A 23130-nucleotide genomic window follows, 5' to 3' on the forward strand; every position below is an offset into this window, starting at 1 on the left:
TTTTAGGCCACAGACAACAAGCAGTTTCTTTCTCATAGACTCATCTTCCTTATTGCTAATTCTCATCTCATTTACCAACACTGCAATCGGCATTAGCAATAAAGCAGGAGATATTGATTACACGTCACATGAGAAATAACTACTTCATGATGAAGATGAAATCTTCATCTTCCACTATGGCTCTATAAACGTATTTGGCCAGAGTCCGTCACTAACTACATCACCACCGGCCGTCTATGTTTCCCGTCTTCACCGGACTGTCATCTTCTATCACGTTAGATCGCAGGTCTGATTCATACTTAGAAGTTTGAGGCATTTATAAAAGCTTGTTTGTAAGACCACAAAGACAGGAGTTATTTGATACCAAAATTTCCATGTACAGTGTTTTATGGGGTTTCAAAACAAAGTGTGAATCTCAAATTGAAATCATTGTTGTTGAGATTTTGCGTAAATTTCAACACCTCCTCCTGTGTGCCTCCCCACATCAGGAGGAGGTTGTCGATAAATCGACCGTACCATATGATTTTTTTGGGCTATAAATTTTGCTCTCAAGGTAAATGTGTTGCTCCTCCCATTTGGACATTAATCCAATGACGATGAAAATTTGCAGCCCATACTTACTACCCTCTTTTGTAAAAAATAAATTGATTGCCAAAGCAGAAATAATTATGATTTAGAAGAAATTTAACTGACATGATAATGAAATCTTTTATTTCTACTGTATACGTGCTATAGGTATCCAAGTGATAGCTCAGGCTAGTTAACGCTACACTGTGTGGTATGGATGAATATAGAGCCACACGTGGTCAAAATTGTTAGTACTCCTCGTTTAACCCCTTAGTGGCCTGGGGCATATTAGTACGCCCCAGGCCATCATCCCAGGTTCATCATGGGCTCCGGCGCTGAGCCCGCACTGAACCGGGCACATGTCAGCTGATTCTTACAGCTGACATGTGCCCGCAACAACCTCGGGTGGAATCTCGATCCACCCGCGGCAGTTAACCAGTTAAATGCCGCTGTCAATCTCTGACAGTTGCATTTAACAGGGCCGCGCCGGAAGTGTGTCACTTACCCCGCCCACTGGTGACCCCGTCATGTGATCGCAGGTCACTGATGGGTGGGCATGGCAACCCGTGGTCTGCAGCAGACCCCAGTGGTTGTCATGAAAAGATTGCTATGAGCGCCACCTAGTGGTCGGCACTAATAGCACAGGAGCATTTATGCTACATAGAGGTGCTCATCGCCTCTATGTAGCAGAGGCAATCAGACAGTTGCTGCTTCTATAGTCTCCTATGGAGACTATAGAAGCAAGCAAAAAGTGTAAAAAAAATGTTTTTAAAAATATAAAAAAAATGTAAAAAATATAAAAAGTTCCAACAATCTTGAAGGAGTTCCCAGAGATGCTTAGCACTTGTTGGCCCTTTTGCCTTCACTCTGCGATCCAGCTCACCCCAAACCATCTTGATTGGATTCAGGTCTGGTGACTGTGGAGGCCAGGTCATCTGGCGTAGCACCCCATCACTCTCCTTGGTCAAATAGCCCTTACACAGCCTGGAGGTGTGTTTGGGGTCATTGTCCTGTTGAAAAATGATGGTCCAACTGAACGCAAACCGGATGGAATAGCATGCCGCTGCAAGATGCTGTGGTAGCCATGCTGGTTCAGTATGCCTTCAATTTTGAATAAATCCCTAACAGTGTCACCAGCAAAGCACCTCCACACCATCACACTTCCTCCTTCATGCTTCACGGTGGGAACCAGGCATGAAGAGTCCATCTGTTCACCTTTTCCGCGTCGCACAAAGACATCGTGGTTGGAACCAAAGATTTCAAATTTGGACTCATCAGAGCAAAGCACAGATTTCCACTGGTCTAATGTCCATTCCTTGTGTTCTTTAGCCCAAACAAGTCTCTTCTGCTTGTTGCCTGTCCTTAGCAGTGGTTTCCTAGCAGCTATTTTACCATGAAGGACTGCTGCACAAAGTCTCCTCTTAATAGTTGTTGTAGAGATTTTGTCTGCTGCTAGAACTCTGTATGGAATTGACCTGGTCTCTAATCTGAGCTGCTGTTAACCTGCGATTTCTGAGGCTGGTGACTCGGATAAACTTATCCTCAGAAGCAGAGGTGACTCTTGGTCTTCCTTTCCTGGGGCGGTCCTCATGTGAGCCAGTTTCTTTGTAGTGCTTGATGGTTTTTGCAACTGCACTTGGGGACACTTTCAAAGTTTGCCCAATTTTTCGGACTGACTGACCTTTATTTCTTAAAGTAATGATGGCCACTTGTTTTTCTTTACTTAGCTGATTTTTTCTTGCCATAATACAAATTCTAACAGTGTATTCAGTAGGACTATCAGCTGTGTATCCACCAGACTTCTGCACAACACAAATAATAGTCCCAACCCCATTTAAAAGGCAAGAAATCCCACTTATTAAACCTGACAGGGCACACCTGTGAAGTGAAAACCATTTCCGGTGACTACCTCTTGAAGCTCATCAAGAGAATGCCAAGAGTGTGCAAAGCATTCATCAAAGCAAAAGGTGGCTACTTTGAAGAACCTAGAATATAAGACATATTTTCAGTTGTTTCACACTTTTTTGTTAAGTATATAATTCCACATGTCTTAATTCATAGTTTTGATGCCTTCAGTGTGAATGTACAATTTTCAAAGTCATAAAAATACAGAAAAATCTTTAAATGAGGTGTGTCCAAACTTTTGGTCTGTACTGTATATACATACATACTCATATATACAATGCTCAAAAAAATAAAGGGACCACTCAAATAACACATCCTAGATCTGAATGAATGAAATATTCTCATTGAATACTTTGTTCTGTACAAAGTTGAATGTGCTGACAACAAAATCACACAAAAGTCATCAATGGATATCAAATTTATTAACCAATGGAGGCCTGGATTTGGAGTCACCCCCAAAATTAAAGTGGAAAAACACACTACAGGCTGATCCAACTTTGATGTAATGTCCTTAAAACAAGTCAAAATGAGGCTCAGTATTGTGTGTAGCTTTCACGAGCCTGCATGACCTCCCTACAACGCCTGGGCATGCTCCTGATGAGGTTGTGGATGGTCTCCTGTGGGATCTCCTCCCAGACCTGGACTAAAGCATCCGCCAACTCCTGGACAGTGTGTGGTGCAACAGACTGTCCATGATGGATGGAGCAAGACATGATGTCCCAGGTGTGCTCAATCGGATTCAGGTTTGGGGATGGGCGGGCCAGTCCATAGCTTCAATGCCTTCATCTTGCAGGAACTGCTGACGCACCTCCAGCCACATGAGGTCTGGCATTGTCCTGCATTAGGAGGAACCCAGGGCCATCTGAGGATCTCATCTCGGTACCTAATGGCAGTCAGGCTACCTCTGGCGAACACATGGAGGGCTGTGCAGTCCTCCAAAGAAATGCCACCCCACACCATTACTGACCCACTGCCAAGCCGGTCATGCTGAAGGATGTTGCAGGCAGCAGATCGCTCTCCACGCCGCCTCCAGACTCTGTCACGTCTGTCATATGTGCGCAGTGTGAACCTGCTTTCATCTGTGAAGAGCACAGGGCGCCAGTGGCGACTTTGCCAATCCTGGTGTTCTGTGGCAAATGCCAAGTGTCCTGCACGGTGTTGGGCTGTGAGCACAACCGCCATCTGTGGACGTCGGGCCCTCATACCACCCTCATTGAGTCGGAGTCTAACCATTTGTACAGACACATGCACATTTGTGGCCTGCTGGAGGTCATTTTGCAGGGCTCTGGCAGTGCTCTTCCTGTTCCTCCTTGCAGGCGGAGGTAGCGGTCCTGCTGCTGGGTTGTTGCCCTCCTACAGCCCCCTCCACGTCTCCTGGTGTACTGGCCTGTCTCCTGGTAGCGCCTCCAGCTTCTGGCTCGCATTGATGTGCCATCCTGGATGAGCTGCACTACCTGAACAACTTCTGTGAGTTGTAGAGTCCGTCTCATGCTAGCACGAGTGTAAAAGCACAACCAACATTCAAAAGTGATCAAAACATCAGTCAGAAAGTATTGGTACTGAGATGTGGTCTGTGGACCCCACCTGCAGAACCACTCCTTTATTGAGGTGTCTTAATAATTGCCAATAATTTCCATCTATTGTCTATTCACATTCACACAACAGCATGTGAAGTTGATTGTCAATCAGTGTTGCTTCCTAAGTGGACAGTTTGATTTCACAGAAGTTTGATTTACTTGGAGTTATATTCTGTTGTTTAAGTGTGGCCTTTATTTTTTTGAGCAGTGTGTGTGTGTGTGTGTGTGTGTGTGTGTGTGTATATATGTATATATATATATATATATATATATACACACACACAGTACAGACCAAAAGTTTGGACACACCTTCTCAATGCCAAGAATGTGCAAAGCAGTCATCAAAGCAAAAGGTGGCTACGTTGAAGAACCTGAAATATAAGACATTTTCAGTTGTTTCACATTTTTTTTTGTTAAGTATATAATTCCACATGTGTTAATTCATAGTTTTGATGCCTTCAGTGGGAATGTACAAAAAAAATTTTTAAATGAGAAGGTGTGTCCAAACTTTTGGTCGGTACTGTATGTATGTGTGTGTGTGTGTGTGTGTGTATGTGTATGTATATATATATATATATATATATATATATATTTTACACTCACACGCATATATATTTGGCAGTGTCATATCGCCCAAATCTGCAGACCGCATGCTGCTTTTGTACTTGGCAGGTCCACATCAGATGTTAAGGAGATGAATGAGAGAGACAAAAGTCCAAAACTAAACTTTTCAATACTTTACGAATGCTTCTTCTGCATTATGCAGAGTCAGGAACTTTCCGGTTACATGTAAAAGTATATAACTTTTGTTACAAGCCACAACAGACCAGTAAACTATTATGGGAAGGCCCATCATCACCTGTGGGGATCATACGGGTTGAGATGTGTCGCTACGGCCCCTCAGAGCTACTCTCAGCTCCCAGTTGATTTGTGAGGACCTCGCTGGCAGAGGTGCATAGGTACGACTCCTCACTAGTACTGTCAAAGTCTATTTGATGAGGGCCACATACTCCTTCTATGGCACTGCATCTTCAGTTCTCCAGAGGTGTTTGGCGACACTGTGGCTTCCTCGCTAGTAGATACAATTTTTGCTTAAGATAAGGAATCCTTCTTTAACTTAATCTCCTTTAAATTAGGCCTACTGTCTACTCAGGGCAAAGTTCTGTACTATCTAAGTAGACCTCCTGGCCTGAGCTTAGGACCTTATCCTGCTCTTTGTCTCCACTATGCTCCCTGCCTGGAATCCAGATTCCCACTGCCATTATATATTTGCTTTCTTTTAGAACATACTATTTGATGTCTCCCTCCTGGCACACAACACCCTGCAACCAGATGGACTGAAGGTCTGTATTTCTCATGTACTTATCCCTATCTGACTCATCACCAGGAAATTGTTCTCCTGTGTACCCATCTAGCTCAGAATGAGGGCTCCCAGACAGTATGATTTCCCCCACAATTTCTGATATTAAAACACACACTACTCATCCAACCCTGTTCCTGAGATGCGCTGCTCCGGTCTGTCCATTGTGAGTACTGAGTCTCCATACTACAGGTGTGATGTAGTGATGCCATTGTGCTTGCAGTGAATGGAGTCTTAGACTCACAGGCGAAAGATGAATGGTGGATCAGTGAGCTTTCAACACCCTGATTCACTATTTATCCAATGGTATCACTGTCATGGGAATGTGGAGATCACTGAAATTGTGATGATGGGTAAAGAGAGCGTCCTCGGTGGCGAGCCCTCTCAATTCGTGGGCACCAGAGTGGTCGCATGGGCTGCCGCTATTGATGAAACGGTCCTGCTAACTATTTAATTTTCCTCACTTATATAGCGCCATTAATTCCACAGCACTTTACAGACATTATGGGCGCTCACAATCTAAATTCCCTATCAGTGTGTCTTTGGAGTGTGGGAGGAAACCGGAGAACCCGGAGGAAACCCATGCAAACAAGGGGAGAACATACAAACTCCTTGCACTGTTGTGTGGTAAATATCTCATAGGTCCTGAGTTCATTAGTATCTGCACCAAGAATGGGGCTAAGGCCACGGCCCCACTATCAGTATTTGGTCAGTATTTTTTCTCAGGAGTGGGAGCCAAAACCAGGAGTGGGTGATAAATGTAGAATTGGTGCACTTGTTTCTATTATACCTTTTATCTGTTTCTCACCTGGTTTTGGCTTCCACTCCTGAGAAAATATGATAATTGCTTACCGGTAATTTGATTTTCCAAAACCATGACAGCACCGTACAGAGAGAGAGTGTCGGCCCCCAGGAACAGGAAACCTACCAAAATAAAAAGGGGCGGCACCACTCTTCCTCCCCAATGTGTTTAAAGAGAATAAGAGGTAAACGCCTTGTTAAGACATATATACATACAACAATAGTTATCAATATTCACCTTATAGTGTTTGCACAAACCAGTGGATTTTTTTTTCCCGAAAACAGGAAGTTTTTGCAGCACCAAAGTAAAAGAGAAGGGAGGTAAGTAGGACGTATACCCTGAGGGGGATCAGGGTCAGAGGCAGAGTAGGCTAAAATTATGGTCATTCTAACCCATCTGGCCATCGTGCACTTAGTAACTGCTTTACCCTTGTTTGCCCCCTGAAAAGAAACAAACATGGCTGAGGATTTCCTCCACTGATTCGTTACCTCAAGGTATTTAAGGATACACCTTCTCACATCTAGGGAGTGAAATTTAATTTCCCCTTGGGTCTTTAGTTCATCACAAAAAGACTTCCTGACTATTTCCTGACTTCTGTGAAATCTAGAGCTTACTTTTGGGAGGAAAGCTGGATCTGGCCTCAATATCACCCTATCTTGTAAGATGTTTGTAAAAGGGGGATTGAGTGAGAGAGCCTGTAACTCACTCATCCGCCTAGCAGAGGTTAGTGCCACCAGTAGTACTATTTTTTAGTGTAAGCACTTTAATAGCAGCGGATGAGATGGGTTCAAAGGGAGCCTTGTAAGGGCATTCAGGACTAAATTAAAGGTCCCAGGGAGCTACCATAGGACTGTCTATAGGTCTGGACGAAAAAGATGCCTTTATAAACCTATATATCCATGGATGATCAGTTATTTTATGATCAAATAGCGCCCCTAGGGCTGATACCTGCACCTTTAAAGGAGCTAGTGGAGAGACCCCTCTCTAGACCTCTTTGAAGGAATTCTAGTATTTCCGAAATGGGAACTAGCTGACTTTAGGGAGTCATGACCCGACCGGAAAATTTAAGAAATTTATTCCAAATCTTTTCATATTTAAGGGAGGTGACTTTTTCTGTTCAACAGGAGAGTTGAAATTAAATTTTCTGAAAAACCCCTGTCCGATAACAATCACCTCTCAAGTTCCAGGCAGTTAGGTGTAATCTGGGAACCTGAGGATGGGTCACCGGACCTTGGGATAGTAGATCTGGATTGTCGGGTGGGATCCAGGGGTCCGAGACCGATATGACTCTTAGCCAAGAAAACCAGGCCCTTTTCGGCCAGAAGGGGGCAATCAGTATTATTCTGGATTTTTCCTCGCGTATCTTCTTTAATACTATGGGAATCAAGGGAAAGGCCGAGAAGGCATTTGCCATACGAAACCCCCATTCCTGCAGAAGGGCGTCCACCCCGTCTGGTGACTCTCTTGGATTTAGAGAATAGAATTTTTCTACCTGATGGTTTTCTCTGGTGGCAAATAAATCTATTTCCGGAAGACCCCAGGCCGGACAAATCTGATTGAAGACTCTTCTGTTTAGAACCCATTCTCCTTGATTGAGTGAATGGCGAATTAAAAAAATAAATAAAATAAATAAATAAAAATCTGTGATATTTTCTGAACCCCTTAAGAGGCGGCTTGAAAGTGATAGAAGATTTTGCCCCGCCATGGAGAATATTTTCTCTACTTCTAACATTAATGGGTCTGACCTGGTCCCCCTTGGCGATTTAAATAAGCCACTGCTGTGCTGTTGTCCGATAGGATTGCTACATCCTTCCCCATACAATATTTTAAGGTTGACTGTAATGCTTTCCTGACTGCAGTCAGTTCTTTTAGGTTTGAAGAACCGCTTTTTAATTTGAAATCCCATAGACCCTGAAACCAACCCCCCTCTAGGTGGGCACCCCAACCTGTTGGGCTTGCGTCCGTGGTGATTACGACTGGATTTTGTACTGTCCATGGGACATTCAAGAGATTTTTTGAATTTAGTGTTTTTGCAGACTGCTGAAATTTGTAGTCCAGCCGATCTCCTACCGAGGTCTGTATTTCCAGGATCTCTCAGTGTAGCCTTCTTGTGTGGAAATGAGCCCACATGTACCGCTGGAATTGTTGCTGTCAGGGATCCTAGCAAGGACATGGCTTCTCTTACCGAGATATGTCTTTCTTGAATATTTGCGATTTTTTGTTTGATTTTTTGAACCTTCTCTTATGGGAGGAAGCAACGCTGATGAATAGCATCCAGGTTGATGCCCAGAAAACTTTGAAGTTGGATGGACTTGGGTCTTGAATTTTCTTCGTTTACTATCCAACCCAACCTTGTTATGATGGATAGAACTTGTTTGCCTGCTACAGTACAGGCTTTTTGTGAGTCCCCGACTATTAAAAAATCGTCTAGGTATGGCATTATTAATGTCTTTTTTCCATACATAGGATGTCATTTCTGCCAATACCTTGGCAAAAATTCTGGGCGCTAGTGACACCCCAAATGGCAGGCACGGATATTGCAGATGCAAGAGGTCGCCTTGGAATTCTACGGCCACCCTGAGATATTGTTGGTGGTCTGGGTGGATTGGGATGTGATAGTATGTATCCTTTAAGTTTATCACTGCCAGGAAACAGAAGGGGTACAAAAGCTTTACTGTCGATCTCAAAGTCTCCATCTTGAATTTTTATACATACGTTCAAGGCTTTTAGATTTATCATTGTACTGTAGGAACCATCAGGCTTTTTTTTATTAGAAATAGATTGCTGTAAAATCCTCTTCCTTTTTCTAGCTCTGGCACACTGACTAACATGAGTTTGTCTGGTAACTTTATGATTTCGGCTTCTAATGCGATCTGTTTTTTCTTGCCTACCCGGGTCTCTATCATCCAAAGTGGGGGAATGGAAGAAAAAATTATTTTTAAGCCTCTGGAAAGGGTATCCGCTACCCATTGAGTAGCGGGCAGCGAGGCCCACTGAAGAAAAAACTGCTTTAATCTTTCCCCCATTGGTAAACTGGCATCATTGGTGTTTGGGCCCCCCTTTGAAGGTGGTATCCTTATTAAACAGGAATGCCTTGGACTGACTCCTGTCTCTTCTCCAGGCTCGACCCCCTCTTCCACTATCCTGTCTCTGGCTTCTTCCTCTTCCCCCCTAGTAGTTGACCCTTGAAAGTTTTTTTTATATTTTTGAGAGGGAAGGGGAAAATTTTGCTTTTTATCGGCCGCCTTCTCTAATATGTCGTCCAGGACAGTCCCAAATAAATAGTCACCTTGGCAGGGAATGGCACAATTTCATTTTGGATTGGAAATTGGCTGACCAATTCTTAAGCCAAAGGGCTCTCCGTGCCGAGTTTGAGAGACCACAGGCCCGGGACGCAAACCTCACCCTGTCTACTGAGGCGTCAGTCAAGAAGTAAGCTGCTTTCTGGATAGTGGGGAGTGCTTCCAGGAGTTGTTCCCTAGGACATTTATTACTTATCTGGGACTCCAGTTCTTGTAGCCACTTTACTAGAGACCTGGCAGTACATGTGGCTGCGATGCTGGGCTTAAAGGAACCTGCTGCTGCATCCCATGTGCCTCTCAGGAAAGTGTCAGCCTTTTTATCTAAAGGATCTTTTAAAGAACCTAGATTCTCAAAAGGAAGGGCTACCTCCTTAGAAACTCTGGCAATAGGCACGTCAATCTTTGGGGATCTTTCCCAAACACTAGTCAACTAATCTTCAAAAGGATACTTCCGTTTAAGTGTGTTTGGGACTGACACCTTTTTAACTGTTTTTTCCACTCTTTTTTTTATCAAGGAAAGTAAGTTTTTGTGGACTGGGAACACCTGATGTTTGTGCTCCTCCAGGTTACTGAACATGGAATCCTGCACAGATCTATGCTCTCTCGGGGTCTCTACCCCCATAGTAGACCTAATGATTTTTAGTAGTTTTGTAATTTCTTCCACCGGGAAGCAAGGCTGGCCATATTCCCCATCAGTTGAAGATGGTTCTGAACTATCAGAGTCAACTAATTCCCCTGAGCTAATGTCTGAGCGTGTATGCTGTATGCCTGAGGAGGTGGACGGACCCAGAGTATGTCGTATTTCCTTTTTTACAGTGTTTTTAACTTCGCCTTGATTAAGGTTTTTATCTCCTGAAAAAGAGACAGGGATTCCTCCATTACTGTTTTCTCTATACCAGCCCGGCAAAGCTTTTTAGTGTATGACTAAAGCTTCCTTGCATAAGGCATATTCTTTATTTTTTGTCTTGGTCACTGTTTTCCTGGGTCTATCCTAAAATAGATAATGACGTGTGTGTGTGTGTGTGTGTGTGTGTGTGTGTGTGTGTGGTCATATCCGGCATCACTATGCCCCCGTAAGTGACCCCGCACCGCGCATGCGCCGTTCTGCAAACCGGCGCTATCTTTCTTATGCGCTTCTGATTCTCTGCGGTCCTCTCAGCACCAACCTCTGAATCCAGAGGTGGCCCGTGGAAGTCCAGCGCTCCGGTTGGAGCGATTTCTCCAAGAAAAGTGCCCCCACCTCTTGGAACAGCCCTCCGGCCGCCAGGTTTACCGGGTCAGAACGGCACCAGGAGAAATCTCCCCAGGTATACTGTTCCACCGTAGGCATCCTCTTCCAGGAACAGGAAACCACACTGGGGAGGAAGAGAGGTGCCGCCCCTTTTATTTTAGTAGGTTTCCTGTGCCTGGCGGCGGATACTCTCTCCGTACGGTGCTGTCATGATGAAGGGTAAAACTAGTGACTGACTACTGACCAGATACTGATAGTGGGCCGTGGCCTAAGTGAGTATTTATTCATTAGCCACGGGGTAGTCGGTGGGGTGGATGGTACCATATTGTGTGTATAAGGGGCAATACTGTGGGAAAACTCCCCTAAAATAAAATCTTAAACTTTTCTTTTTAAATATATGCATTGAAAACTGGACTAACAACACACATATATGCATATTTAAAACTAGCAAAGTTACAAGCTGAATGGCTTGTTGTGGTGTATATAAACAGATGTAAACAATGATGCTGCTGAATAATTGATACAGTCACTACCTTACCCTATCCTGCCTAAACACGGAGGTTGGCACCCTAAGGAACGACAATGGCGCCCCACTCACCTGTGGCTCTCCCTCAGAAGCCGTAGTTAACCCTGATATATATCAAAAAAGTACACTGATGCATTAAATAGAACCAGATATGTCTCAAGGTATATATAAAGGAAAAGGTATGATAGTCATCAGAGAATGGGTTCAATAATCGGTCTCAACGCGTTTCCCCAACACGTTCATCAGGAGGCTTCATACAGCGATGATAATTCATGATGTTCAGTATAGTGTGCCTAATAGCCAGGTGTCCATGTATAAATATCCCACTTCATCCAAAACCTCTCCCCAGAATAGGAGACCCATTCCCATTCCTAGAGGTGAATTGTCATAAGACATATAGAATGGAGTCGGTCTACAATATTGTACTGCACCTGCGCTAATTCTCATGAGCTAGAGGTCAGATAATGTTCATCCCCTAGTGTGCATGTCCGGAAGTGACGCGCTTTACACTGAAACGCCAGGTAAACTGATTGCTGCCGCGCCACTCGTAGTAATGTGTTCCACGCCTAAGAGCATAATGGCCTATATGTGTCCGGACCATCATCCTTGTCAGTAAAGTAACATACGATTAGAGGGTTTGTCTGTGCGTTACATCAGGTCATCTGATCACAGGAGCATAATGGGGGCATCATACATACTTGCATAAGGGGCATAATGGGGGCATTATACATACTTGCATAAGGGGCATAATGGGGGCATTACACTGTGTGGGGGCATCATACATACTGCATAAGGGGCATAATGGGGGCATTACACTGTGTGGGGGCATCATACATACTGCATAAGGGGCATAATGGGGGCATTACACTGTGTGGGGGCATCATACATACTGCATAAGGGGCATCATGGGGGCATTACACTGTGTGGGGCCCTCATATATACTGCATAAGGGGCATAATGGGGGCATTACACTGTGTGGGGGGCATCATACATCCAGTATAAGGGGCATAATAGGGGCATTACACTGCGAGGGGGCATCATACATACTGCATAAGGGGCATAATGGGGGCATTACACTTTGTGGGGGCATCATACATACTGCATAAGGGGCATAATGGGGGCATCATACATACTTGCATAAGGGGCATAATGGGGGCATTACACTGTGTGGGGCATCATACATACTGCATAAGGGGCATAATGGGGGCATTACACTGTGTGGGGGGCATCATACATCCTGCATAAGGGGCATAATGGGGGCATTACACTGTGTGGGGGGCATCATACATCCTGCATAAGGGGCATAATGGGGGCATTACACTGTGTGGGGGGCATCATACATCCAGTATAAGGGGCATAATAGGGGCATTACACTGCGAGGGGGCATCATACATACTGCATAAGGGGCATAATGGGGGCATCATACATACTTGCATAAGGGGCATAATGGGGGCATTACACTGTGTGGGGCATCATACATACTGCATAAGGGGCATAATGGGGGCATTACACTGTGTGGGAGGCATCATACATACTGCATAAGGGGCATAATGGGGGCATTACACTGTGTGGGGGGCATCATACATCCTGCATAATGGGGGCATTACACTGTGTGAGGGCATCATACATTCTGCATAAGGGGCATAATGGGGGCATTACACTGTGTGGGGGCATCATACATCCTGCATAAGGGGCATAATGGGGGCATTACACTGTGTGGGACATCATACATCCTGCATAAGGGGCATAATGGGGGCATTACACTGTGTGGGGGCATCATACATCCTGCATAAGGGGCATAATGGGGGCATTACACTGTGGGGCAGTAAAGGGGTCCTGTACTATGAGAACAATACGTTTCCTCCCTTCCTGTCTCCATAGTTGGGTCGTATGTATCTATTACAGGAAACAGAACAAAAACCTTATGATTCTTATAAAGGGGCAACACAAGACCCCAAAAGAGTCTCCGTGCTGAAGGGGTTAATGCCCCCTGCGCCCAGTAATGGGGGTCTCCACATACCTCCACCTGCAGAGCCGCCACCACATATATGGCTGCTCTGTGCGCACAGGAGCTGTGATGAGGTCACAGGAGGGGAGGAGTCAGGGGTCACATGATCAGGGGCCTCAGTGGATGCAGGACTCTGCTGTGCTGGTTGTCATGGTGATGGATGAGCTGAAGTTTATGTGTGGGGTCAGGAGGGGTTTACAGTGTGGATGTAGCAGAGCCGTGTGTGTACGAGGTGTACGGAGCGGAGCCGCGTGTGTACGAGGTGTACGGAGCGGAGCCGCGCGTGTACGAGGTGTACGGAGCGGAGCCGCGCGTGTACGAGGTGTACGGAGCGGAGCCGCGCGTGTACGAGGTGTACGGAGCGGAGCCGCGCGTGTACGAGGTGTACGGAGCGGAGCCGCGCGTGTACGAGGTGTACGGAGCGGAGCCGCGCGTGTACGAGGTGTACGGAGCGGAGCCGCGCGTGTACGAGGTGTACGGAGCGGAGCCGCGCGTGTACGAGGTGTACGGAGCGGAGCCGCGCGTGTACGAGGTGTACGGAGCGGAGCCGCGTGTGTACGAGGCTTACGGAGCGGAGCCGCGCGTGTATGAGGTGTACGGAGCGGAGCCGTGCGTGTACGAGGCGTACGGAGCGGAGCCGCGCGTGTACGAGGCGTACGGAGCGGAGCCTCGCGTGTACGAGGCGTACGGAGCGGAGCCGCAGGTGTACGAGGCGTACGGAGCGGAGCCGCAGGTGTACGGAGCCGAGCTGTGTGTACGAGGTTTAAGGAGCGGAGCCGGGTGTGTGCGAGGCGTGCGGAGCCGCGTGTGTACGAGGCTTACGGAGCGGAGCCGTGCGTGTACGAGGTGTACGGAGCGGAGCTGTGTGTACGAGGTGTACGGAGCGGAGCCGCCTGTGTACGAGGTGTATGGAGCGGAGCCGCCTGTGTAGGAGGTGTATGGAGCGGAGCCACGCGTGTACGAGGCGTACGGAGCGGAGCCACACGTGTACGAGGCGTACGGAGCGGAGCCACGCGTGTACGAGGCGTACGGAGCGAAGCCACGCGTGTACGAGGCGTACGGAGCGGAGCCACGCGTGTACGAGTTGTACGGAACCGAGCTGTGTGTACGAGGTTTACGGAGCAGAGCCGTGCGTGTACGAGAGGTGCGGAGCCGGGTGTGTACGAGGCGTACAGAGCGGAGCCGCGTGTTTACGAGGCGTACGGAGCGGAGCTGTGTGTACGAGGTGTACGGAGCGGAGCCGTGCGTGTACGAGGTGTATGGAGCGGAGCCGTGTGTACGAGGTGTACGGAGCGGAGCTGTGTGTACGAGGTGTATGGAGCGGAGCCGTGTGTGTACGAGGCGTATGGAGCGGGCCGCGTGTACGAGGTGTACGGAGCGGAGCAGTGTGTGTATGAGGTATACGGAGAGGAGATGTGTGTGTATGAGGTGTACGTAGCGGAGCCGCGTGTGTACGAGGTGTACGTAGCGGAACCGCGTGTACGTAGCGGAGCCGCGTGTGTACGAGGCGTACGGAGCGGAGCCGCGTGTGTACGAGGCGTACGGAGCGGAGCCGCGTGTGTACGAGGCGTACCATGAGGTATACGGAGCGGAGCTGTGTGTGTATGAGGTATACGGAGAGGAGATGTGTGTGTATGAGGTGTACGGAGCAGAGCCGTGTTAGTACGAGGTGTACGGAGCGGAGCCGCGTGTGTACGAGGTGTACGGAGCGGAGCCGCGCGTGTACGAGGTGTACGGAGCGGAGCCGCGCGTGTACGAGGTGTACGGAGCGGAGCCGCGCGTGTACGAGGTGTACGGAGCGGAGCCGCGCGTGTACGAGGTGTACGGAGCGGAGCCGCGCGTGTACGAGGTGTACGGAGCGGAGCCGCGCGTGTACGAGGTGTACGGAGCGGAGCCGCGCGTGTACGAGGTGTACGGAGCGGAGCCGCGCGTGTACGAGGTGTACGGAGCGGAGCCGCGTGTGTACGAGGCTTACGGAGCGGAGCCGCGCGTGTATGAGGTGTACGGAGCGGAGCCGTGCGTGTACGAGGCGTACGGAGCGGAGCCGCGCGTGTACGAGGCGTACGGAGCGGAGCCTCGCGTGTACGAGGCGTACGGAGCGGAGCCGCAGGTGTACGAGGCGTACGGAGCGGAGCCGCAGGTGTACGGAGCCGAGCTGTGTGTACGAGGTTTAAGGAGCGGAGCCGGGTGTGTGCGAGGCGTGCGGAGCCGCGTGTGTACGAGGCTTACGGAGCGGAGCCGTGCGTGTACGAGGTGTACGGAGCGGAGCTGTGTGTACGAGGTGTACGGAGCGGAGCCGCCTGTGTACGAGGTGTATGGAGCGGAGCCGCCTGTGTAGGAGGTGTATGGAGCGGAGCCACGCGTGTACGAGGCGTACGGAGCGGAGCCACACGTGTACGAGGCGTACGGAGCGGAGCCACGCGTGTACGAGGCGTACGGAGCGAAGCCACGCGTGTACGAGGCGTACGGAGCGGAGCCACGCGTGTACGAGGTGTACGGAACCGAGCTGTGTGTACGAGGTTTACGGAGCAGAGCCGTGCGTGTACGAGAGGTGCGGAGCCGGGTGTGTACGAGGCGTACAGAGCGGAGCCGCGTGTTTACGAGGCGTACGGAGCGGAGCTGTGTGTACGAGGTGTACGGAGCGGAGCCGTGCGTGTACGAGGTGTATGGAGCGGAGCCGTGTGTACGAGGTGTACGGAGCGGAGCTGTGTGTACGAGGTGTATGGAGCGGAGCCGTGTGTGTACGAGGCGTATGGAGCGGGCCGCGTGTACGAGGTGTACGGAGCGGAGCAGTGTGTGTATGAGGTATACGGAGAGGAGATGTGTGTGTATGAGGTGTACGTAGCGGAGCCGCGTGTGTACGAGGTGTACGTAGCGGAACCGCGTGTACGTAGCGGAGCCGCGTGTGTACGAGGCGTACGGAGCGGAGCCGCGTGTGTACGAGGCGTACGGAGCGGAGCCGCGTGTGTACGAGGCGTACCATGAGGTATACGGAGCGGAGCTGTGTGTGTATGAGGTATACGGAGAGGAGATGTGTGTGTATGAGGTGTACGGAGCAGAGCCGTGTTAGTACGAGGTGTACGGAGCGGAGCCGTGTGTGTACGAGGTGTACGGAGCGGAGCCGTGTTAGTACTTGGTGTAAGGAGCGGAGCCGTGTGTGTACGATGTATACGGAGTGGAGCCGCGCGGGTACGAGGTCTACCGAGCGGATACGTGTATGTACGAGGTGTACGGAGCCATGTATGTACGGAGCCGTGTGTGTACAGAACCATGTATGTACGGAGCCATGTGTGTACGAGGTGTACAGAGCAGAGCCATGTGTGTACGGATTGGAGCTGTATGTATGCAAGGTGTACGGAGCGGAGCCGTGTGTCCCGGATTTCTCCTTTAGTTATTATTATTTTCTTATTTTTTTATGGAAATTACAGTAAAATGTCCCCAATCCCTTTTTCTCCTTTCTCCCAATCCATAATGCTGGGGTAAGATTATCTCTACAGAGACCCTTGTACAGGAGTATTAGGGCTCCAGCGACATCACATCTATTATACAGAGAATAGCGCTATCTCCACAGCTCTGTACACAAGGACATAGTGATCAGACAAAGTCCTCATATTCAGGCAGCTTCTATTTTACTCCAACCCTCTTTATAAGAACAAGATCATTATACCGAGCAGAGAAGCTCCAGGGACAAAGACCCCGGCTGGTCCTAATATTAGGGTGAACACTTTGGTATGTTCACTAGTTGCCTGCTCCTGGCCTAATGGATATGATCAAGTGCATGCAAGAAAGAATAACATCAGACACACACAGTCGGATGTAAGCCCTCCTTGATCAGCTATGGCACAGCTCCAAGTGTCCTTTATTCAACTCCAACATAGATTTATATAAACTCTGTATATGGGCTCGGTTAGCCCCAGAATGTGAGTAACCAGATGTATTGATTGGTTAGTCCACGGGGAGTGGTCCTTAAGGTCATCAAGGGGCGTGATCCATGAGGTCATCAGGGGGCATGGTCAAGGAGCCCATCGGGGGCGTAGTCCATTAGGTCATCAGGGTGGGTTGGTCCATGAGGTCATCAAGGGGCGTGATCCATGAGGTCATCAGGGGGCATGGTCAATGAGCCCATCGGGGGCGTAGTCCATTAGGTCATCAGGGTGGGTTGGTCCATGAGGTCATCAAGGGGCGTGATCCATGAGGTCATCAGGGGGTGTGGTCAATGAAGTCATCAGGGGGCGTAGTTCATGAGGTCATCATGGTGGGTTGGTCCATGAGGTCATCAGGGAGCATGATCCATGCGATGTGTCGCTCTGTGGTTGGTTAGTCCTTCTATAGAATGCTGCTTCCTCCCAGAACAGAGCATGGTGTGATGAAACAGGAGATGGCAGCCATCTTTTGATCTAAACAAGCTTATGTAAGGTGAAATAATACACTTTGTGGGTCTTTTCTCTCAATCTCCTGTGTCTTGAGGTTAATTAAGTATTTGAGTCTATTGCTCTCCTCAACAGTCCCCCCTAAATACTTTATTAATCTTATGTACCCACTGTGGTTCCCTCACCCATCAGTGTTAAGTGTCACTATGACATCAGAGGCTTCATGGCAATATGGATGCTATGGACATCAGAGAATGTGTGACCAATTATGAGTATTTCAGTATGTATATAGGAGCTCGCTACCCGCGTCCTTGGGACTTTCCTACCTGCTTCACCTCAGTTCCCTACCTGGATACCCACAATTTTATCACAACACTAATGAACCTTCTTGTCTCTGGTCCATATTATACCACCAGGGATTCTTTGGTAATATTTCCCTTTATAGATGAACCTAATCACCTTGATAATAGCATAATGGTTTGTGCATCGCTGGTCAACATTTCATGCCATACCAGAAGTATATCCAAAGGAAATTAACACAACAAACACAAACTCGCATACACCTACTATGACTGCCTACTTGGGGACTGTAAAAGACTGAAGGGGGCCTAGCTTTTCTATATCTGCAGAATAACTAACCTCTTGAGCTAGTAAAGTGGGCACTGATGTTTCTACTCCTTTCTCGATCATCTTCCTTACACAAGGAAGAACACAACAAACAATAATAGCTGCAATAATTAAGACGACAAGGATAACAACACCTATCTGAGCTAGCCAGCTCTGCCATCCATTCATCCACGAAAAATATTGGTCCCAAGGATCTTCTACACCTGAATTCCTTTTTAATTCTTTTTGTAGAGAATTCAGCTTTTTTATGGCTACTGTAACCTTCCCGGTGGGACCTGTATTATCTGGAATATAGGTACAACATGCAGATTTCACCATTTTGCAAAAATCTCCTTTTTCTGCTAATATGTAAAAGGCCATTCTGTTTTGAAACGCCAATATCGATGTAGGGCCTAGTTGGTCTGCTAAACCTTGAAGAGCTTCTCTAGTGTAATTGACAAATCTCTATTGATTATAATAGATGTAATTGATCCAGTCTACATTTTTATTTATGGTCACTAGGGGTAAGATACAGTAAATGATTTGAAACCTGCTTTGACTTGATCTCTGGCTTTAAATTCATCCGGTACCCCCCTTGGAACACCTATGGCATCAATATAAATGTGGGGGTCGAAACTGCCTTTTGGTTCTGAAATGGTTTCCCTTTTTGTTCTGTGGAGATCTTCTGAAGTTAGGGCTTCCCTACCTTCTGCTGCTATGTAGAAGGGCATTATGGCTTTGGCTAGTGTACATTCTCCTATCCATTCTCCTTCTAAATAAGTTCTGATCTTCATGTCTCCACATATCCAGAAAACATCAGAAATAGACTGGATTTGGTTGATCAGGTCTCCTCTGGTTGCATTACTATATCTTCTGCAATATCCCTTTGTGAAATTACCCAAAAATGTGCTCCCTTTGGTACTGGTATAATAGGTGTATTTTCCCGGGTATATGGTAATGCCAGGTTAGGTGTTTCTGTGACTATGGGGTACTTCTTTTTCCAGTTTTCGCAATTCATTCCGTCAAGGGATTTGTTAGTGAACAGACTCAGAAAACATTTTTCCACATCTGGCGGTAAGTCTAGAGGGACAGATCCCAAGTGGGGTATCGCTCCCTCACAGACAAAGCAATTGGATATATTATATTGATTGGCTGTATATTTCATCCACTTCAACCATAAGTTGGTCTCAGTGTACCCCGTTTCAACGGCAAGAACATCTTCAAATGTGGGTTTTGCAACGGCTATCATTTTGTTAAATTTTTGAATATGGAACATTATGGAGTTTGAGTGTGTATTTGTAGCGTCGGCATCCCTGCCTCCTGCTAGGCAGGGACGCCGTTCCCCTCACCTCTCCGCTCCGTGCCCGGCGGCTTCCTCCCGCTCTGCTGGCACCGCGCGCTGCTTCCCGGCTTCTGTGCTTAGGGCGCGCGCGCGCCCGCTCCCCTCTCTTAAAGGGGCCGCGCGCGCCGTTCTAAGGAGTCCCTGGCCAATGGCCGGAGTACCTCACCATATATAAGGCACCTCCTCCAAAATGGAGGTGCCCGAGCAATGTTGTTGCAAAGCCTTTCAACTCTGCTTCAGCCCTCAGGTCCCGTTACCAGATACCTGCCAGATTCCTGCTCGATACCTGCCTGATACTTGTCTATCGACTTGCATTCCTGCAGTCCGACAGTCTGCCTACCAGCCCTGCCAGTCTGTCTATGGATCAGTCTGCCCGCTCACCTGGGAGCGCTCACCTGCTACCTGCCTGCTAGCCTACCTGGAGGCTCTGCCGTCACGTGCCGTGACCACCTGCCTGTCCAGAGACTCTTGCCCGCTCACCTGGGAGCGCTCACCTGCTACTTGCCTGCTAGCCTACCTGGAGGCTCTGCCGTCACGTGCTGTGACCATCTGCCTGTCCAGAGACTCTTGCCTGCTCACCTGGGAGCGCTCACCTGCTACCTGCCTGCTAGCCTACCTGGAGGCTCTGCCGTCACGTGCCGTGACCACCTGCCTGTCCAGAGACTTACCTGCTCACCTGGGAGCGCTCATCTGCTACCTGCCTGCTAGCCTACCTGGAGGCTTAGCCGTCTCTTGCTGTGACCACCGGCCTGTCCCGAAACTCTCCCCCGCTCACCTGGGAGCGTCCACCTGCTGCCTGCCTGCTAGCCTACCTGGAGGCTCTGCCGTCACTTGCCGTGACCACCCGCCTGTCAAGAGACTGTCCCCGTCACTTACCGTGACCTCCTGCCCTTCTACCCAGAGACTGTCCCCGTCACTTGCCGTGACCTCCTGCCCTTCTACCCAGAGACTGTCCCCGTCACTTGCCATGACCTCCTGCTCTTCTACCCAGAGACTGTCCCCGTCACTAGCCGTGACTACCTGCCCGCCTTCCCTGGGAGCCACCCGCTTCCTTACAAGGACTGCCCCCTTGTATAGTTGCTCAGAGGTTCCACCTCCCAGACCCGTTACAGTATTATTATCTTTCGTTGACATTTCTTTTACGTCCCCTAATTTGAACATACCCAGCTGGGCACAACTGGCACACACACCATATACAGTACAGACCAAAAGTTTGGACACACCGTCTCATTTAAAGATTTTTCTGTATTTTAATGACTATGAAAATTGTACATTTACGCTGAAGGCATCAAAACTATGAATTAACACATGTGGAATTATATACTTAACAAAAAAGTGTGAAACCACTGAAAATATGTCTTATATTCTAGGTTCTTCAAAGTAGCCACCTTTTGCTTTGATGACTGCTTTGCACACTTTTGGCATTCTCTTGATGAGCTTCAAGAGGTAGTCACCGGAAATGGTCTTCCAACAATCTTGAAGGAGTTCCCAGAGATGCTTAGCACTTGTTGGCCCTTTTGCCTTCACTCTGCGGTCCAGCTCACCCCAAACCATCTCGATTGGGTTCAGGTCTGGTGACTGTGGAGGCCAAGGCATCTGGCTTAGCACTCCATCACTCTCCTCCTTGGTCAAATAGCCCTTACACAGCCTGGAGATGTGTTTGGGGTCATTGTCCTGTTGAAAAATAAATGATGGTCCAACTAAACGCAAACCGGATGGAATAGCATGCCGCTGCAAGATGCTGTGGTAGTCATGCTGGTTCTGTATGCCTTCAATTTTGAATAAATCCCCAACAGTGTAACCAGCAAAGCACCCCTACACCATCACACCTCCTCCTCCATGCTTCACTATGGGAACCAGGCATGTAGAGTCCATCTGTTCACCTTTTCTGCGTTGCACAAAGACACGGTGGTTGGAACCAAAGATTTCAAATTTGGACTCATCAGACCAAAGCACAGATTTCCTCTGGTCTAATGTCCATTCCTTGTGTTCTTTAGCCCAAACAAGTCTCTTCTGCTTGTTGCCTGTCCTTAGCAGTGGTTTCCTAGCAGCTGCTTTACCATGAAGGCCTGCTGCACAAAGTCTCCTCTTAACAGTTGTTGTAGAGATGTGTCTGCTGCTAGAATTCTGTGTGGCATTGACCTGGTCTCTAATCTGAGCTTCTGTTAACCTGCGATTTCTGAGGCTGGTGATTTGGATAAACTTATCCTCAGAAGCAGAGGTGACTCTTGGTCTTCCTTTCCTGGGGCGGACCTCATGTGAGCCAGTTTCTTTGTAGCGCTTGATGGTTTTTGCAACTGCACTTGGGGACACTTTCAAAGTTTGCCCAATTTTTCGGACTGACAGACCTTCATTTCTTAAAGTAATGATGGCCACTCGTTTTTCTTTACTTAGCTGCTTTTTTCTTGCCATAATACAAATTCTAACAGTCTATTCAGTAGGACTATCAGCTGTGTATCCACCTGACTTCTGCACAACACAACTGATGGTCCCAACCCCATTTATAAGGCAAGAAATCCCACTTATTAAACCTGACAGGGGACACCTGTGAAGTGAAAACCATTTCCGGTGACTACCTCTTGAAGTTCATCAAGAGAATGCCAAGAGGGTGCAAAGCAATCATCAAAGCAAAAGGTGGCTACTTTGAAGAACCTAGAATATAAGACATTTTCAGTTGTTTCACACTTTTTTGTTAAGTATATAATTCCACATATGTTAATTCATAGTTTTGATGCCTTCAGTGTTAATGTACAATTTTCAAAGTCATGAAAATACAGAAAAATCTTTAAATGAGGTGTGTCCAAACTTTTGGTCTGTACTGTACATGTGTACCCAACAGATAGGTGCCCTTATCGCCAGGTTGATGGTTCTCCAGGTTGAGGATTAAAGGATTACATTGGCTGATGGTATCACAAGGCTTAAGAACTTTTGTATGAAAAAGTGTCATCCTAGTAAGTAGGAATTTATCCTGTGGATCTTGTTTATTTAAGGCTGTGTTTGGTCTATACCCCCAATCTTCACCAGTGTTCCACCCTACCGCCCTCCATGAACTACAAGTTTGTCCCCATCCATCTCCTGTAACACATATATATTGTTGCCCTGATCTCAGCTGTGCCGGTTGACTCATTGCGGAGGGTGAGGAAACCCATTGATTATCACACTGTACTACATCGCAATAATCAAATTTGAAAGAAGCAACGTGTGCTGTGGTGTTGTAGCAGAACGTGATCACCCCCCTTGCTTGGGTGATTGCGACCTGTTGTGCTCCTACATATGAGTATAGAATGGCACAACACACAAAGTAAAGGATATGCAACATTATGTAGAAGGTTCTGATGGAGGCATGAACTTCTTACAGTGGGAGGCATGTATCCACGTCGGTCTTCCTTCAAGTTTGACTGAAGTAGGAGTGGTCAGGAGCACTTGATAGGGACCCTCAAATCTCAACTCAAGGGATGTCCTTCTGGTGAACTTCTTTACCAGCACGTAGTCACCAGGCTGGAAAGTGTGAGTACCTTCACTGAAATCTGGATC

The 23130-nt window shown here is 47.8% G+C and overlaps 2 protein-coding genes across 6 annotated transcripts in view; one reads left to right on the plus strand and one right to left on the minus strand.

Annotated features, from left to right (window-relative positions):
• The window catches only part of LOC141191549 (gastrula zinc finger protein XlCGF66.1-like), a 39526-nt gene that overhangs the window by 13148 nt on the left and 3248 nt on the right, over positions 1–23130 (minus strand). For 3 of the 5 annotated variants that reach the window (XM_073661452.1, XM_073661451.1, XM_073661447.1), the window contains exon 1: positions 13291–13357. The exons of 1 other annotated variant lie outside the window; for it this stretch is intronic. The gene's annotated coding sequence lies outside the window, so the exon portion shown is untranslated. Of the gene's footprint in view, positions 1–13290; positions 13358–22952; position 23130 lie in introns of those variants that run through there. One more of the 5 variants, XM_073661449.1, reaches the window with a different exon arrangement.
• The window catches only part of LOC141191593 (uncharacterized), a 40330-nt gene continuing 35079 nt past the window's right edge, over positions 17880–23130 (plus strand). Inside the window, exons 1-3 of the mRNA XM_073661523.1 lie at positions 17880–18074; positions 18507–18570; positions 19259–19328. Coding sequence (XP_073517624.1) covers positions 17880–18074; positions 18507–18570; positions 19259–19328 — 329 coding nt within the window. The remainder of the gene's footprint in view (positions 18075–18506; positions 18571–19258; positions 19329–23130) is intronic.

Source organism: Phyllobates terribilis, unplaced genomic scaffold (genome assembly GCF_046119375.1).
Source record: "Phyllobates terribilis strain yellow unplaced genomic scaffold, ASM4611937v1 Scaffold_47__1_contigs__length_9908305, whole genome shotgun sequence".
NCBI classification, from domain to species: domain Eukaryota; kingdom Metazoa; phylum Chordata; class Amphibia; order Anura; family Dendrobatidae; genus Phyllobates; species Phyllobates terribilis.